This window comes from Calonectris borealis, chromosome 7 (genome assembly GCF_964195595.1).
Source record: "Calonectris borealis chromosome 7, bCalBor7.hap1.2, whole genome shotgun sequence".
NCBI lineage: Eukaryota > Metazoa > Chordata > Aves > Procellariiformes > Procellariidae > Calonectris > Calonectris borealis.
In genome coordinates, this window is record NC_134318.1 from 28242541 (window position 1) to 28258812 (window position 16272).

The 16272-nt window shown below is 67.0% G+C and overlaps 2 protein-coding genes across 3 annotated transcripts; one reads left to right on the forward strand and one right to left on the reverse strand.

Annotated features, from left to right (window-relative positions):
* Window positions 1-909: 909 nt before the first annotated feature.
* On the reverse strand, window positions 910-9206 carry GOLGA7B (golgin A7 family member B). 2 transcript variants are annotated; one of them, XM_075155467.1, is made up of 5 exons: window positions 4624-4753; window positions 3345-3470; window positions 2811-2963; window positions 2548-2649; window positions 910-2419 (listed from the first exon to the last, which is right to left on the reverse strand). In XM_075155467.1, exons 1-5 carry the CDS (start codon window positions 4633-4635, stop codon window positions 2321-2323), a joined length of 492 nt encoding a protein of 163 aa, XP_075011568.1. In that variant the 5' UTR covers window positions 4636-4753; the 3' UTR covers window positions 910-2320. The 2 variants fall into 2 exon arrangements, with proteins under 2 accessions (XP_075011568.1, XP_075011569.1); XM_075155468.1 differs by lacking the exon at window positions 4624-4753 and adding an exon at window positions 8935-9206 and having other exon boundaries at window positions 916-2419.
* A 2092-nt stretch (window positions 9207-11298) lies between these two features.
* SFRP5 (secreted frizzled related protein 5) lies at window positions 11299-14287 on the forward strand. Its single transcript, XM_075154817.1, has 3 exons — window positions 11299-11878; window positions 12656-12733; window positions 13131-14287. The coding sequence occupies exons 1-3, from the start codon at window positions 11347-11349 to the stop codon at window positions 13469-13471; spliced, it is 951 nt and encodes a 316-aa protein (XP_075010918.1). The 5' UTR covers window positions 11299-11346; the 3' UTR covers window positions 13472-14287.
* Window positions 14288-16272: the final 1985 nt, after the last annotated feature.

The following is a 16272-nucleotide window of genomic DNA, read 5'->3' on the forward strand; positions in this document are numbered from 1 at the left end:
GGCACACGCCTGCCACTGCAGCCCGGGCTTCCGCCCCCTTGATCCTGCTGCCAGCCAGTGCCTGGGTGAGTACCTGCCAGCAGCAGGGCTGGCAGCCCTCGGTGCTCACCCACCTGCCGCTGCCAGGCGCAGCCGTGTTCCGTGGGAGCAGGGACGCTGGTTCCTGGGGTGCCCTGTTGTGCTCACAGCCCTGGTCCCAGCCAATCCAAAACACGGGGGGCAGGATGGACAGATGGTGGCTGTGCAGGAGTTCATGGAGTAAGGAGGCATCTGCCACCTGACAGCCTTGGGGACAAGTGGTGGCAGGACCGTGGCTGCAGGCATTGGAGATGCCTTTGTGTCCTATCTTCACGCAGCCCCAGAGCTGCCCACCCACCATGCCCCCTCCATCCCCTGCCCTGCCCATGCCAGACGAGCCCCGTGCCCTTGGTGCAGCTCTGACCCTCTCCCCTTCTTTTCCAGACATAGATGAGTGCCAGGCACAGCCTGGCCCCTGCGACCATATCTGCCACAACAGCCACGGCTCCTTCCACTGCCACTGCCGCCACGGCTTCTCCCTGGGTGCGGGCGGGCGCTGCCGGCGCAACTAGCCTGGCCTGGCACAGCCAGGTGCCCCTGCTCGCCCCCAGCCCCGTGCCGGTTGCACTCGGTGCCAACTGAATAAACCCTTTCCTGCACTGGCTTCCCGGTGGGTCCCTGTCACCAGAGCCACATGACTGCTACACGGGTCCGTCCCCGTCCCCCCGTGGACTGCTCCATCCGTCCCCCTTATTTCCCCCATGCTCACCCTCCTTGTGGGGCTCCATGCACACCAGTGTGCTGGGGGATGCCCAGCCCAGCCCATCCCGCGCTGTGCCCCCCACCATCACCCCACTCCCCCCCTCCGACGCAGGAGGACACGGGGCGGGTGGCAGGGGATGAAGCACGGGATTTATTGAGGAAGGTCTCCATGCAGGGGGGCCCTAGTGGGAACGGCGGGGCCAGGGCCACCCCGCACACACGCCATGACCGAGCCAAAGGGAGTCCCACAGGGCAGGGTCCTCCCTCCAGGACCCCAGGAGAGCGACGCCGGCTCCATTCAACCCTGCGCCCAGGCAGGGACTCATCTCCTCGGGGCGCTGGATGTCACAGGGACCCTCCTATTCCCCCCCATCTGACCCTGGCCCGTGAACTCCCACACCTTGCAGCTGGGCCCAGGTGCCCCTCGGGGTCCCCACTGCAGGCCAGGCTGAGAATTGGGGTGCTGGTGGCAGACGCATGCAGGACGTGTGGACAGGGGAGGGCTCAGCAGCAGGAGAGGAAGGGTCCTGGTAGACCTGCTCTACCGGGCACCCTGCCTGCATTGGGGCAGGTCACGGGGCAGAGCAGGCAGGGGGCTGCCGGCAGCCAGGTGCGGGCAGGCTCTGCCAGGGCTGGGCAGGGAGCCTGGCTTGCCCTTGCCACAGCTCAGCCTCGGCTACGCTGGGCCATGCACAAGCCCGGGCTGTGTGGCACGAGGGCAGGAGCCTGCCCAACACTGCATGTCCCCACCCTGGGCACAGGGCTCGGGGCCAGGGAACTTTCTGGGTCCAGCTGGGGGTGGCACCAGGTTGGGCAGGGAGCAGAAGCAAGTGCCCAGTGTCGTGGGCAGTGCTGGATGATGCTGCTGGCGAGGATGCTGCTGCCAGATGGGTCAGCGCATCTGGCCAGGGCTGGGGACTAGCAACGGGCAGCACGCGGGGCACGGCTGGGGCAAACGCATGGCACCATCATGCAGATGAAGCAGCACCAGGGCTCTGCCAGGCACCCTGGACAGTGGGCACACAGTGGCTGAGCCCACCCCACAGCACCAAGAGTGGGATGCCCCAGGAAGGGGGTCCAGCAAGGGCTGGCAGTGCCCGTGGGCATGGGGTTAAGCCCTCCTCCCCTTAGCGCTGCCTGGGGCTTTGCCAGTCCCACTGTTCCCTGATGCATGGCACGCAGGGCACTGCCCAGCACTGCACTGGGGCTGCCTGCGGCAGGACAAGCGCCTTCGCTTGGGGCAGGGGCAACAGCGCAGAGCACCCGGAGGGCTGCAGGAGCTCCTTGACACCAATTCGGCTCAGTGGGAAGCACCTGGGATGCCCCAGCACCAGCCCCTGCCAGCAGTGGGTCTGAGCAGGGGCAGAGCCGCTGTGGGGGGCATAGAGCAGAGGGGGGTGGGCAGCCCCGGTGGGCAGCCCCCAGCCTCCCCCTCCTGCCCGCCCTGGGCTCAGAAGCGGGTGCTCTGGTAGTGCAGCCTGCGGAGCTCGGAGAGGCCACTGTCCCGGCAGTACGAGTCCCTGCAGGGACTCCCTGCCAGTCACCGGCCCCCCGCCCCGCCGCCACCGCTGCTGCTGCTGGAGCTGCCGCTGCTGGAGCTGCCGCTGCTGCACCGGTCCTCATAGATGGAGATCTCGATCTGGGCCCTGCTAAGGATCATCTGTGGGATGTGCCAGCTGCAAATCCAATTGCCCAGCACCCACTCCCAGTGCCCCCGCACCCCTCACCCTTGTACTCCCCCTCAGCACCCCACTGCCCAGAGGATACGACCCTCATGCCACGCTCCAGGGGGTCAGTGAGCAGCAGCCCCCGCGGCGCATAGATCTTCTCGTTCTGCTCCTGGATGTACTTGGAGATCTTCTTCAGGACCTGCCAGCACATGGAGGGGCACTCAGGGCCTGCTAGTCCTGATGTCCCACACTGCGAGCCCTGATGCCTGCTCTGGCCTCCAGCCCCCCCTGCTCCCTGTGCCACCCCTGTGACCCCTGCCAGCCGTGCCCATCCCCAAGCCCTCCCCTGGGCCTCAGTACCTTCTCGTAGTGCGTCTCCATGCAGAGGAAGATGAAATAGGCAGTGGCACAAGCCAGGCACCCCTCCAGGTACGAGCTGCCCCCAATTTTCTCCGCCTCGGCATAGAAGCCATTAAGGGTTTTCACAGTTTCCTCAAAGAGCTGCCTCTCGATCTAGAGCAGAAACCGGGGTGAAGATGAGTCTGGCCAGAGGCTGATCCCCTGCACTGCCCCCATCCCTGGGGGGACTTGTGGAGCACTTAACCCTCTCCTCCCTGCCCAGATGATGCCTCAGCTCCCTGCCCACTGCCCGCCCATGCCAAGACCTGCTGAGCCTGCAGCAGTTCACCAGAGCCTCCTGGTCCCCAGGAGCACCCAAGCCCTTGCACACTGGGCAAGGTGACTATGATGGCATGCACCCAGCAGCATCAGCTGGGCCAGGGCCATACAATACCCTATGGGGGCCCTATGACTTCAGACCCCTCTCCCCCCTGAGCCCCCACAGGGCACAGGCATAGGTCACCTCCCACCCCGTCAGCCTGCCAGGCTCCCTACCCGGCTCTCCAGCTCGGGGGGGAACTTCGTCTGGAACTGGCACGTGGTCCCATCGCTGTAATCCCGCTGCACGAAGACCTTGGTGGCCAGGGACGCACTGCGCCGCAGCTCCTGCAGGCTGTGCACCTGGAGGGTAGTGGGATGAGCCAGGGGGCACAGCCATGGGGTGACAGGCATCCCTGCTGGGGGCTGGGGACCCCGGGAGCAATGCCATTCCCCTAGCGTCAGGGCATAGGGGCTGCAGGCTCGCACACCCTGAGGCAGGGAGCCCTCAGCCTGGTGCAGGAGGTGAGAGGCCAAGGCTGAGGGGAGGATGGCGGCAAGGGGAGGACGTCGCGGCAGCCCCCTGCTTGGAGCAGGGGGTGGGTGAGTGCGTGTGCTCCCTGCCCCAGGCTGGTGCCTGGCCTCGCCTGCACTAGCTGCTGCATGCTCAGGTGTGTGTCCCCGGTGGGCCTGGGGAGGGGACAGCCCTCTGTCCCCAGCAGCGCCCCAGCATACAGCCGCCCCAGCAGCTCCCAGGCAGGAGGGAAGCGAGCGGAGCAGGAGCAGGGGGCCGGGCAGCGGGTCTGCAGCGGCAGCGCAGCGGGCGGGCAGGCTGCAGCGGGGTGGCTGCACAAAAGGGATCGGCAGCCCCGGCGGCGGCAGGCGCTCAGCGCAGCCCCGCCAGCCCTGGCACTCCCCAGGGTACAAGGTCCCACGCCAGCCCCCTGGGCTCTGGGCCGCAGGGCAGTGGTGGAGGGCTGGAGAGGAGGATGCGAGGATGGAGGGGGCAGGCTGTGCCAAGGGCAGCTGTCAGACTCCTCCCTGTGCTTCCCCTTGGGTGACATGGGGTCACCTCCTCCTGTGAGCCTCACAGACCCTCTGCCCCTGTCCCAGGTCCCACTCACGGCACCTGGGAGAGGGACCCCCAGCCCCACAGCCACCCCTCCTCCCGGGGCACTCCACCCCAGACCCCCGCTGCTCCCTCCAGCAAGGGCACTCCACACCCCCCACCCCTCCAGGCACCCCACATACACACCGGCCTTTCTGTGCACACACGTGGTGCACCCCTCCCAGCCCCCCAGCCCCACACTACCCCCATCCAGCATCCCCCACGCGGACCCCAGCCCCACGCTGCCCTCCCACACCAGCGCACCCCCGCGGACCCCATTCCCCCGCTCCCAGCCAGCCGATGGCGGCGGGAGGGGAGGGGAGGGCAGAGCCGGGGGGCTCCGCCGCAGCCCGGCGCCGGGAGGTGCCCGCTGCCGGGGTGGCCCCCGCCGTGCCGCCGCGCACCCACCTCCGTGGCCATGGCGCGGCGTGCGCCCGGGCCGGGCCGGGCGGGGCTGGGCTGTGCGGCGGGGGGGGCACCGGAGCTGTCACCGGGGCCGTGCCGAGCCGCGCGGGGGCACCGGCGCTGTCCGCGGTGCTGCTGTGCCGAGCGGCGGAGGCGGGCCCGGCCGCCCCGTGTGCGCAGCCGCCCGCCCCGGCACGGCCCGCCCCGAGGCGGCGGGGATGGGCGCCCGCCGCTACCGGCACCGGCGCCCCTGCAGGACGCGGCCCCGGGGTCCGGCTGCTGAGGGGATGAGGCTGTAGATCCCTGGGGGGAACTGGCTGCCGAGGGGCTGTTGCTGGAGGTAACTGGGGCGGTGGCCCGGGGGGTGTTTGGCCGCCGGCAGCCAGCCATGCCACGGGGCCTCCTCTGAAGCTGTTTGTGAAGGATTTGCAGCTGGTGCTGCGCTCTGGAGTGGGTGCTGCCATCGCAGCGCGGGCAGACATCAAAGTGGAGAGCTAACGAATTCTCTGTTATCTCTGCCCGTTGACAGCTCAATTAGAGCTGGAGAAATGCCAAACGAGGGCAACAGAGGCTCTCCCAAAAGGCGAAGGAGGGGGTGCTCACAGCTGGGGCCGGGGTGAGGCGGGAGGGATGCGGTGGCTGGGCACAGGGCCCTCGTCAGGCAGGAGAGCAGCCAGCCCTTCCCTCAACACCTGGGCAATGCTGAAGGCAGCGCGGGGCCCTGCCAGCCCGTCTGCTCAGGCTGCTCACAGAGCACGGCCGGCTGCCTGCGGCACAGGGGCCCTGATGAAACAGGGGCAGCTCCAGTAGACTCCTGCTCCCTGCCCTGAGCACCGGCCCAGGCTTCGGGCAGAGCAATCAGAGGCAGAGCCCTGGGGTGGCTGGCGGGCGGCCCCTGCATGCTGCAGTGTGGCAGGGTTTGTGACACCTGGGGGACCAAGGGACACGTGCAGGCAGGGACCCGAGTCGGAGGGCACGTCGCTCCCCCAAACAAAAAGCTACAGATGCTATAGCTTTTGGGGGGGAAACCTGCTGTTCCTGGGGTCCAGAGCAGCCCTGCCAGCCCACAGCCCAGAGCAGTGGGGTACGCCCAGTGCCACAGAGCCAAAGGCCCCCGGGGGGGGAGGTGTACTCTCCCATGTACATACACACGTGCATGCACACAGGCGCAGGTATTTGTGCATGCACTCAGATGCACACATCTGCCTCCACCCCTCCGTGCACCCCCAGGCACGCACCCAGGCACACGTGCGCATGCTCACACACCCAAGTGTGTCCCCAGATGCCCTCAAGACCAGGTCCTGCAACCCAGATCCGTGTCACCGCCACGTCAGGGCTCGCCTGCCCGCCTGGCAGCGCCCTGCCAGTTGCCATGGCAATGCTGCGCCTGCCAGGAGATGAAGTTTGCTCTCCCACGCAGCGGCGAGGGGCCGAGAGCAGCCTGGGGGGCCCAGCTGTCCCTGCCGCCCCAGGCTCTGCCCGTCTGCCTGCACCCTGCGGTGCTGCCCCAGGGATGTCCTTTCTCTGGCTGCACCAACCCAGCCCAGGTGCTGAACCCTCAGCCCTGGGCTCCAGCTGCCTCACAAGCCACAGACCTGCTGTCTGCAGGACCAGAGCATGTGTCAAAGAGTGTCCTTTGGTGGGACATCTTCATTCCATCATGGGGAGCCACCTTCCCCCAGCCATGCTACCCAGGAGCAAGTCTTGCCCAGTGGCAGGCAGGACACAAACAGCCTGGACCTGCCCCACAGTGCTCCCCATCCCCACACAGACCCTGGCCCTCCCTGTGGCACCATCCGGCATCTCTGGAGCCCACTAGGGCCTGCCAGCCCCCCCATGCAGGATGCACCATCGTGGGCTTTACAATTTTAACCAGGGCAGGGGCAGACCCTGCTGGTTTCCATGCAGAGGGGACAGGCTGCCGCCATGCTATGCCATGCTATGCCATGCCGTGCCATGCCGTGCTATGCCATGCTGTGCCATGCCATCGCTCCCATCAGGGCAGTCAGAGGTGGAGGGGGGGCTGGCATAGCTGACGGGATCCCAGGCAGTAGGACCAGGGGCAGCAGGGGCTTGGGGCAGCCCCAAAGCGCTGCGTGGCCCTGCTGCCCCCCCAGCCCCTGGCACTGTGCGGGGGGCTGGCAGGGTGCCTGCAGCAACAGGGCTCTGGCCCTTCTGCTCCATCTGCTGAGCCCCGAGGGGCTATTTTTAGGCTGCCCGGCAGCGGGGGCAGGCACTGCACGCATGGCTGCTGCTAGAGCTGCCTTTACTCCCCTGCTCCTGGAGCGAGGGGGCTCTGACCTGTCCCGCAGACAGACCCTGCAGACCTCCCCTTGCCCTGGCTCTGGCTAACAGCCCAGAGCCCCTGTCCCTGGCCCCACAGGACAGGCGTGGGGTACGCTTGGTGCCCCTACAGACAGCCCCATGCAGCCAGCATGCCCATGCCCATCACACCGCAGCAGCCATGCCCCAGCAATGCCCCTGTGCTTGGCTCCCAGGCCAGGACTGGGGGGTGTCCCCAGCATGTCCCCAAGTGCACGGCGCTGCACCCCATCCCGGCACCCCAACCCTCCCTGCAGTCCTGGCACAGCAGCTGGGGACCATGGAGGACAGCTGGAGCCCTGCAACCAGCCTGGGCCCACCCCTGGGGCCCCATCCTGCACCTGCTGCGTGCCAAGCCCCCTCCCCAGCCTGTCAGCAATGTCAGCGGCTCCGGCTCCACTTCAAAGGAGCAACGGCAGGGCCAGGCCCTGGCAGCTGCTTCACATGGCGCTGAAGTGAGGGCTTTCATTAATAGGATGGGGGGGAGCATGAGCTTACTGCCCCGGGGAGGACAACGGTGACATTTGGGAGGCGCGCAGAGACAGCAGGGCAGGGTGATTAGCTGATAACCTTTCCTGGGAGACGCCAGATGTGTAGACCAGTATGGGGGGGGGACACGTCCCGCTGGAAAACAGCTCCAAGTGCCCCAGTCTGCACCTTCGCACAGGACGGGGAGACTGCCCCAAATGGGGGCCAACCAGCCCTACAGCCTGGGCACCCTGAGGACAGGCGCCCTGAGGATGGGCACCCCTCCGCAGCGCCTGCAGCACCGCCACGTCCAGCTGTGTCCCTCCCAATGGGTGGTGCCAGGACCCCGCTGCACTGGGAGGCCCCACAGAGGGTGGGGGCAGCCCCCCAGCACACGCCACAGGACTGCACAGGGTGTGGATGCAGCACCCTCCTGCAAAGGGGTGAGCGGGGGGGATGCAGTTTCGGAGGGAGGTACCAAGGTCCAGCTTTGGCAAAGGTGCCAGGGAGCCAGGGCTGTGGGAGGATTGCCCCCGTGCCAGCGATGGGGCTGTGCTGGGAGGAGACGTGGGTGGCTTTTCCCAGCTCCCCGACGGTGCTGCAGCGCTGCAGAGAGGTTCCCCATGTCCCCATGTCCCTGCATCCCCATGCACAGTGCCATGCTGCGAGGCAAAGGGGCTCTTCCCCAGAGGCGTCCCCACACAGGACGTGCCCCCTCCCTGCCCCGCAGAGGGGGGCCGGGGGCCAGGGCCAGGGGCCAGTAGTGAACAGGGGGTCTGTGTGCAGGCTGGCAGGAGCTGGGCAGGGCCAGGAGCTGCCGAGGGGCTGGGAGGGTGCCAGGGCAGCCTCGGCCCCGCAGCTGGGCTGGGAGCGCTGCCAGCCACATTCCTGGGGCTGCCGGGCAAGCGGGAGCGTGTGTGGGCGCAAGGCAAGTGCACGGCCACCGCTGCTCCTGCCCGCTGCTCGCTCTGCCGATCCCACGTCCCCGGCCAGCCTGGCCCCAGGGTGCCCCAGCCGTGCCCCAACCTCCCTCGGCCACCCCCAGGCAGGGCCACCCCTGCGGAGCCATGCTGCCAGCCCTGCACTGCCCTCGAGCTGGGGTGCTCTCTCCCCGGTGCTGCCGGACACCCCGGGACGCCTGGCCCTGCACAGCCAGCTCCCTCCTCAGGGTCCCTGCAGCTCAGCGGCTGCAGCCCATGCCTGGCGCTGATGCAGCCCAGAAGCCGAGTCCCAGGAGCCTGGGATGGGGCTGGGACAGGACAAACAGCTGGGGAGGACAGGAGGACGAGAGGGAGCCCGTCCAAGCCTGGGGGATGCATCTCTGCCCACAGCAGCACCCAAAGCTGTGGCAGGAGAGTGAGCGGGGACACAATGGGAGAGGATGGGAAGAGGTGACCAGGACCCTGCTCAGCATCTCATTTCCTGGGAGCCTCAGATCTGCTCTGTGCTACAGCCAGGCACAGGTCCTGTGCCTGGGGAGGGCCCGGAGTGGCGAGGGGGCACCCCCAGGAGATGTCCTCTTACCATGCCACCCTGGCTGGCCGTCCCCGAGGTCCCCACTGTGGAGGGGGCAGCCCCTATGGCCCCGCTTCCGGTCTCGCTGCCATGACAGGTGACACAGGCAGTGGCACAGCCGGCTCCCCAGAGTGACAGGCACAAGTGCCAGTCTCCCAGCCGGCTGCGTGGGCACAGGATGGGGACGCGGGCACCGGAGCAGCCTGCGCAGACAGAACACAGGTCCAGCTGCCCTGGGACCATCCCGTTCCTGGGGTACAGCCCAGATCCACCTCCCCTGGCTATGTGTCCCCCCAGCCATGCGACAGCCTGGGTGGGGAAGGGTTAAGGAAGCAACAGGGGTGCAGCATGGACCCCCGCAGAGCAGAGGCACAGTCTCAGCTCAGGATCAAGGCTTCCAGGATGGGAGCAGGGGACAGACACCCCTCTCCTGGGGCCAGCCCTGCTCCCCCCAGCACGGCCACGCTGCCAAGAGGTGACTCAGTGGCTGTAATGAAGGCATCGTGACAGACGGGGGGGGCCAGGCCAGCTGGCAGGGAGCCCCTTGCTCCGCCTGCTGCCCCCCGGCCCCGCCAGCCCCCTTGCCTTCATCTGGTGGGGGTGCCAGCTGACGCAGGGTGCTCGGCACCCCCAGCACCCTCCTGGGAGTGACTATGGGTGCTGGGGGCTGGACCGGCCTGGGGGATAGGGCGGGCTGAGAGCCAGGAACCGGTCCGTGGCCAAGAGCAGGGCAGCACCAGTGCTGGCAGTGCCGCGGGGACAGCCGGGGGACACCGCACACCCGCGGGGCAAGGTGTGCTCGGCGTCCCGCACACCGGCAGCTCCATCCCGCACAGGCAGGCTCCCTCTGCCTCCACCTCCCTGCTCTGGCTCCCAGGCCTCGCCGGCCCCAGCCCAGCTCCCATGGCAATTACCCGAGCTGCCCAGCTGCCCTGCCCCAGCCCATCCATCACAGATTAGCTATTTTCTACCAGCATTTATCTTCAGGCAATCTCACTCCTCCTGCGAGAGCCCGATGCCGCCAGCACCCTCCCTCCTGCTACCGGGCAGCCCTGATAAAGGGCCGCTCTATCTTATCGTGCTCCCCGGCAGTTACACATTAATGGTGCCATCTCCGGGGCTTGGCTGGGGCGGGATCAGCTCAGCTCACCCTCGGTCAAACAGTGAGCATCCCTGGGCGATGCAGTGATGGGCGCTGCGCCTGGCACGGAGGGCATGGGAAGGGCAGGCAGGCTGCAGGCAAGCGCAGGGCAGGTGGGTGAGGTTCCCAGCACAGCCCCAAAGCAGATGGATCCCACTGGGGCTGGGGGGACAGTCCCTGCCCCCAGCCCAGGGCAAAGGGCAGCTGCTATCGCCTGCCTGCACCAGGCTGTTTGCTCTGTCGCCCATTAACAGAGCTGCCTTATCCGGTGGGCAGGGGCCAGAGGTGGCCCAGAGCCCGTTGGCCAGGCAGGGGCATCGATCGTGGGAAAGGGAGGGGGTGCCCCAGATAACCCCTGCAGACAAATGGGTTTCTAATGGGGTCTTGAGCCTTGCACCCCCCGGCCCAGCCCATCTCCAAGGGGATGGGGGAATGTGGTCCTGGCAGGACCCGCAGCGCTGCCCTCCCTCACCCCGGCTCTGCCTGTGCCCTGGGCAGCAGCTGCATTCAAACCCTTTGCTGAGAGGCGTAAACCCAGCTATGCTTGTGCCGAGCAGACCGTGGGCTGCCCGGGATGCATGCTGCCAGGGCCATGCATGAGGAGTAAGGACCCCCATGCCCATGGCATCAGCTTGGCATCGATGCCACACACGGCACCTGCCCCAGCTGCTCCCAGTGCTGCAGCATGAAGCCTCTGGAGTGTCCTGCTCCTCCACCCCCTGCATCCCAATCCCAGACCCCATGGGGCACAGGAGACGGTGGGGGGCATAGGGTAGGAACCAGGGTCCCCTGCCCCATGCCAGGGCATGCCTGTGGGGTGCCAGGCAGGACAGGGGCAGAGGGGCTGGTGGATAATGGGGGCACCTTGCGCCCACAACACATCCCCATGGGGCAGGTGAGGCAGCCCTTCCAGAGGGTATCGCCCCAGGGGCACACAGAGCCAGGGTGGGCTGGGGGGGCTGTGTGCAGGGGGGTCCCTGGGAGGGCAAGGGGCGTGCAGCACCGTGCACCCACCCAGCCACCCCAGGAGGGAGGGCTGGGGCAGCGGGGTGGGAGGGCAAGCGGCAGCAGGGTGGCCGGTGGGGCAGGCTGGCGTGGGGCCGGGGGGCCAGCCCGGGGGGGACCCGGCAGCCAGAGCAGATTGGCTGCCGGCGAGGCCTCCCTGGGCTCCTTAGAAAGGGCGGCGAGCGTGGGAGGCGCTAAGGGAGCAGGCAGCGCGCCGAGCCGCGCTCACGTCCCGCTTGGCAGGCACAGCCGGCAGCGGCAGGCGGGCAGCGGCGATGCCGCGGGCGAGCAGCCCCCCAGGGGGCTGGGGCACGGCGCTGCTGGCCCTGACGCTGGTGCTGGCGGGGTCCCCGTGCGGCGGGCAGCACTACGACTACTACGGCTGGCAGCCCGAGAGCCTGCCCCACGGGCGCTTCTACGGGCGGGAGCCGCAGTGCCTCGACATCCCGCCCGACATGCAGCTCTGCCGCGACGTGGGCTACAAGCGCATGCGGCTACCCAACCTGCTGGAGCACGAGACCATGGCTGAGGCCAAGCAGCAGGCCAGCAGCTGGGTGCCCCTGCTCGCCAAGCAGTGCCACACCGACACCCAGCTCTTCCTCTGCTCCCTCTTCGCCCCCGTCTGCCTCGACCGGCCCGTCTACCCTTGCCGCTCCCTCTGCGAGGTGGTGCGCGACTCCTGCGCCCCCGTCATGGAGTCCTATGGCTTCCCCTGGCCCGAGATGCTGCACTGTGGCAAGTTCCCCTCTGACCACGAGCTCTGCATCGCTGTCCAGTTCGGGAACAGCAAAGCCACCCCACCGCCAGGTAAGCGGGAAGGGCACTGCGATGGTATGGGGAGGCACGCAGGGCACCAGCCGGCAGCATGTCCCCATGCAGCTGGGGACCCACATGCAGGGTCCCCCTGCAGAGCCCTGGCACTCCCATCTCTGCATCTCTCGAAGCAGGGCCTCGGGCGCTGGCACTGGCCAAGGACCCTCTGTCTGCAGCAGGGCACAAGCTGGGCACCCCTCGCTGTCTGGGGAGCCAAGCACCCAGCTGCCTGCACAGAGCTGCCCCAAGGCAGGGGAAAGCAGAGCAGCAATGGGAGCAGTGCTGGGGGTGAACGTGGGACAAGGTGGGAGCTGCTGGGGGGCTCGTGGCAGAAATGTGTCCCTTTCCTCCCGCTGGGTCCCATCTCAGCACCAAAGGGCATCCAGCATCCTGCACCTGTGGGTATCAGCCCCATGCCACTGCCGCGGGATGGCTGTCCCCTTGGCAGGGGAGGGGACATCACTCAAAGGCAGCCCAGGGTCAGGATCAGGGCTGTGACACCCTTTGGACTGGGGCCACCCTCGCTGCTGCTGCTGAAGTGCCCCAAAGCGTCAGCAGCTGGACGAGGGGTGTCCCCATACCCTGTCCCTCCTGGGGGGGGTGCTGGAATGCTGGCCAGCAAGGTGCTCTGTGCCCTCAGCATCACCCTGGCACAGCTGCCCAGGGAACAGAGGGGCTGCCGGGGCTGTCCCAGCATGTCCCCGCAGAGCTGGCCCAGGTGACAGGTGTCAGCAGCAGGGAGCTGTGACAGTGGCTGGTCTCTCACCACAGTGTCCAAGATCTGCACCCAATGCGAGATGGAGCACAAGGCGGACGGCATGATGGAGCAGATGTGCTCCAGTGACTTCGGTGAGTGCTGGGCTCCCTTTCCCGGCCCCAGGAACAAGAGGCTGCCTTCCCCCAGCTCTGAAAGCCCAGGCACGGGTTAGCCGGAGGGCACGGTTTTCCAGGGACCATTCCCTTGGACCCTGTATGCATGGATGGGTGCACCACAGGAGAAGACATCAGTGAGGGCATAGGCAGAATGGAGCATTTGGGAGGGTCACTGGGGCCTCTGCTGAACCCTGCCCAACAGCCCCTTCCCCTCCCCACACAGTAACTTCCCCAGAGACCCTTCTTCTGGGTCCCACCCCAGGGATGGGCTGCACCCTGTTCTGCACAGGTGCCTAGCCCAGACATCCCCAAGAGCACCCCAGCAGTGCCCCAAGGCAGTCCCCCCACCCAATCATGCTGCTGCCCCACACAGTGCTGAAGATGCGCATCAAGGAGATGAAGGAGGAGAATGGGGAGCGGCGGCTGGTGGCCGCCCAGAAGAAGAAGGTGCTGAAGCTCGGCCCACTCAAGCGCAAGGACACCAAGAAGATGGTGCTGCACATGAGGAACGCGGGCGCCTGCCCCTGCCCCCAGCTCGACAGCCTCAGCGGAAGCTTCCTGGTGATGGGCCGCAAGGTGGGCGGCCGCCTGCTCCTCCTCGCCGTCTACCCCTGGCAGAAGCACAACAAGGAGATGAAGTTTGCCGTCAAGTTCATGTTCTCCTACCCCTGCCCCCTCTACCACCCCCTGCTCTATGGGGCAGGGCAGCACTAGGGCTCTGCCCACCCTGCCCTGGCCCAGGACTCCTGCACTGGCATCCCTGGTTGCACCCCAGGACCCCAGCTCTGCTCCCCTCAGCCCCTTGGCTGTGCCACATGACCCTGCTCTGCACCCCCCAGCCCCTGGCTGTGCCCCAGGACCCTGCTCTGCACCCCCAGGATTCCCAGCTGCATTTGTAGGAGCCTTGATCAACAGCCAGGACCCAAGCCCCATCCTGAGAGCCCTGCTCTGCACCCCTGGGTCTCCTGTCCTGCTCCCAGGACCCCTGCCTATGCCTAGGAGCCTGGGCTGCACCCAGGACCCTTGCTCTGCATGCTTATGAGCCCTGCTCTGCACCAGAGAGCCTCGGCTACCCCCAAGCCCCCTGCCCGGCACCCCGGAGACCCTTGCCTGCACTTAGGATCTCTGCTTGGCCCTCTTGGGACCCCTTGGCTGCACCTCAGACCCCTACCCTGCAGCCTTGTGTCCCCTGCCCAGCTCCCTGATGACATGTCCCAGACCCTCAGCCCCCCAGATCATCCCATGCCCCCACCCTTGTGCCCCATCCCTGGATCATCCCACCTGCGCAGGGACCCACCCCAGCCGAGGCTCCTGCCCCGCTGTCCCCACAGACTGCCTCCACCAAGACCAAATGCTCGGAGCAGCATGTCCCTTGCCTGGGCTCCCCCATCCTTTCGATCCCAGATGGCTCAATGCAGGGGTCCACCTCCAGCCCCCTACAGCAGCCTTGCTGCATCCCCCACCCACACCAAGACCCAGCCCAGGCACCCCTTACACGACCACACCGCAGTAAATTATTCTGCCTCGGAGAAGCCTGTGTCCAGCTCCCTAGGGTTCATGGGCAACTGCTCCTTGGGGCTCCCTGAGAGACCCCGGGAAGGATGGGAGGGGGCTCCCAGTCCTGCTTACTGAGTGGGGCAGCCTGGGGGAGCAGGGTCACCCTGGGCTCTGGCTCTAGCCCTGCTCCAGGCATCGTGCCCAGGCCCCGAGGCTGGGCAGCTCAGCCAAGCCAAAGGACAAGGTTCCCAATGGTCACAGGCATCGCTGGAGACTCAGGCATCCCTGCCACCTCTGCACCACCCCAGGGAGCCTGGGAGGGTGGTGAGATGGGGAGGTTGGGGTGGGACAGGGGCATCACTGCTGCTGAGCTCCACAGCTGGATCTGAGGCTGTTTACCAGAGGTTTCTCCCTCCATCACCCCCGGGGGACAGATCCACAGGCTGGGAGTTGGCAGCACATGTGGGGAGCCCGGCACTGAGCACAGCGGGGGGCACATCCTGAGCCAGGATCTCTGCCTCCATCCCTGGACACCCCATCTTCACACCACCTGATAGCCCTGTCTGCAGCTCCCAGCCAGCCCTGCCCGGCTGCCAGAGCTCCCACCCCACAACCTCCAGCCTCCTCCTCCCAAAAGGTTCTCTGGGGACACCCACCTGCACTAGCCGGGATCCCCCCAGCAGCACCAGGACCAGGGCAGTCCTCAGCCTGGCCCCTCCAATGGCAGCAGGGTGCTGCCCCTCAGCTTGTCTCCCCCAGCCCCAGAGCAGGGGCTGCCTCTGCCCCAGCAGCCCCCCAGTCCCAGCAGGCGAGGGGTGCAGCCCGCCTGCCCCTGTCCCACTCCAGCCCTGTTTACACTGCGCATTCTTGCGCCCGCCCGTCAGGCTGGGTGAGGGAGGCACGAAGGTGGCCACTGGGATATTTACCCAGCGCCTGGCTGCCTGACACTGCGGCTTCTCACCGGAGCTGGCCCCATCGCAGAGGAGCCTCCCGGGACAAGAGGGGAATTGAGGCTGCAGGACGCCTGAGCCCACCCTCCTCCTGGCTGATGAGGCCACCAGGCACCCGCCCCGCGCCGGGGTGATGCCCGCTCCCTCTGCCCCCCTTGGGCACGGCCTCGGCCCCAGTGGCCACCCCCCACCTCCCAGAGCTCCAAAGGGGCATCCTGCTCCAGCCAGGGGGACGTGCCCCCGTCCCGCAGCTGGCCAGGGACATGGGGCAGCCAGCCCCTGCCACAGCCTCACACCGGGGGCAGGCGGTTACTGCCTCCACCCTGGCCAATGTTCAGAGCAAGGCTGTTGAGCACGCAGGAATAAACATCGTCAATTATGTCATTTTACTGCAAAACTTAAAGTGCGCAAATAAAACCCCATCTCCCACAGCCCAAGTTTATCTGTAGCCCTCTGTATTTTGCATCATTAGCATCTTTCCAGGGAGCGTTTAGACATACATGGCCATCGCACTCGTCGCTCCAAGTGTTTTCTCTAGAAAGACAAGTAACTTTTCTCTGCCTCCCACCATCGGCCGTCCGAGCCCTACAGCTCATGCCCCCAGCCTCTCGCAGACCAGTACTCGCCCCATTGCAGACACACCCTCACCCACAAACACAACCCACAGCTCTTGAGGTGCTACACAGCCCCCTCCCCAACATTACAGCTGCTCCACTGCCCCCAGTAACTGCTGAGCCCTCTGCGTGCCAGCCCCCCCCCGACCCTGGCCTTGGAGCACACCCAGCACACTCAGCCACCCTCATCATCACTGCCAAGTCCAGCTTTTCCCCAAGTTTCCATAGGGCGCAGTTTGAGGAAGGGGTTTATGAGCCCACGGCTGAGAGGAGGGCTCAGGCTGCACCCAGGGCTGCCCCACGCGAGCTACCATGCTGGAAGAGCGTACCGTCAGCAGCGAGATCTGGGCCCCCTGTGTCTTCCCAGGCTAGCGGGTGCCGTGGCCCGGGGGACATCGGGCAATGCCAGCCCAAGAGCACCAGCCCCCCCAGGCCCCCCCAGCCAGGGGGAGCT

Bases quoted from the DNA above. Each gene is read 5' to 3' on its own strand.
- SFRP5 (XM_075154817.1), top strand. From the start codon at position 11,347: ATGCCGCGGGCGAGCAGCCCCCCAGGGGGCTGGGGCACGGCGCTGCTG. The intron at 11,879-12,655 runs GTAAGCGGGAAG...CTCTCACCACAG, and splicing joins CAAAGCCACCCCACCGCCAG to TGTCCAAGATCTGCACCCAA. The intron at 12,734-13,130 runs GTGAGTGCTGGG...TGCCCCACACAG, and splicing joins GATGTGCTCCAGTGACTTCG to TGCTGAAGATGCGCATCAAG.
- GOLGA7B (XM_075155468.1), bottom strand. From the start codon at position 9,168: ATGGTCCCAGGGCAGCTGGACCTGTGTTCTGTCTGCGCAGGCTGCTCC. The intron at 3,471-8,934 runs GTAAGAGGACAT...ACTACCCTCCAG, and splicing joins CGGCCAGCCAGGGTGGCATG to GTGCACAGCCTGCAGGAGCT. The intron at 2,650-2,810 runs GTACTGAGGCCC...ATGTGCTGGCAG, and splicing joins TGGAGACGCACTACGAGAAG to GTCCTGAAGAAGATCTCCAA.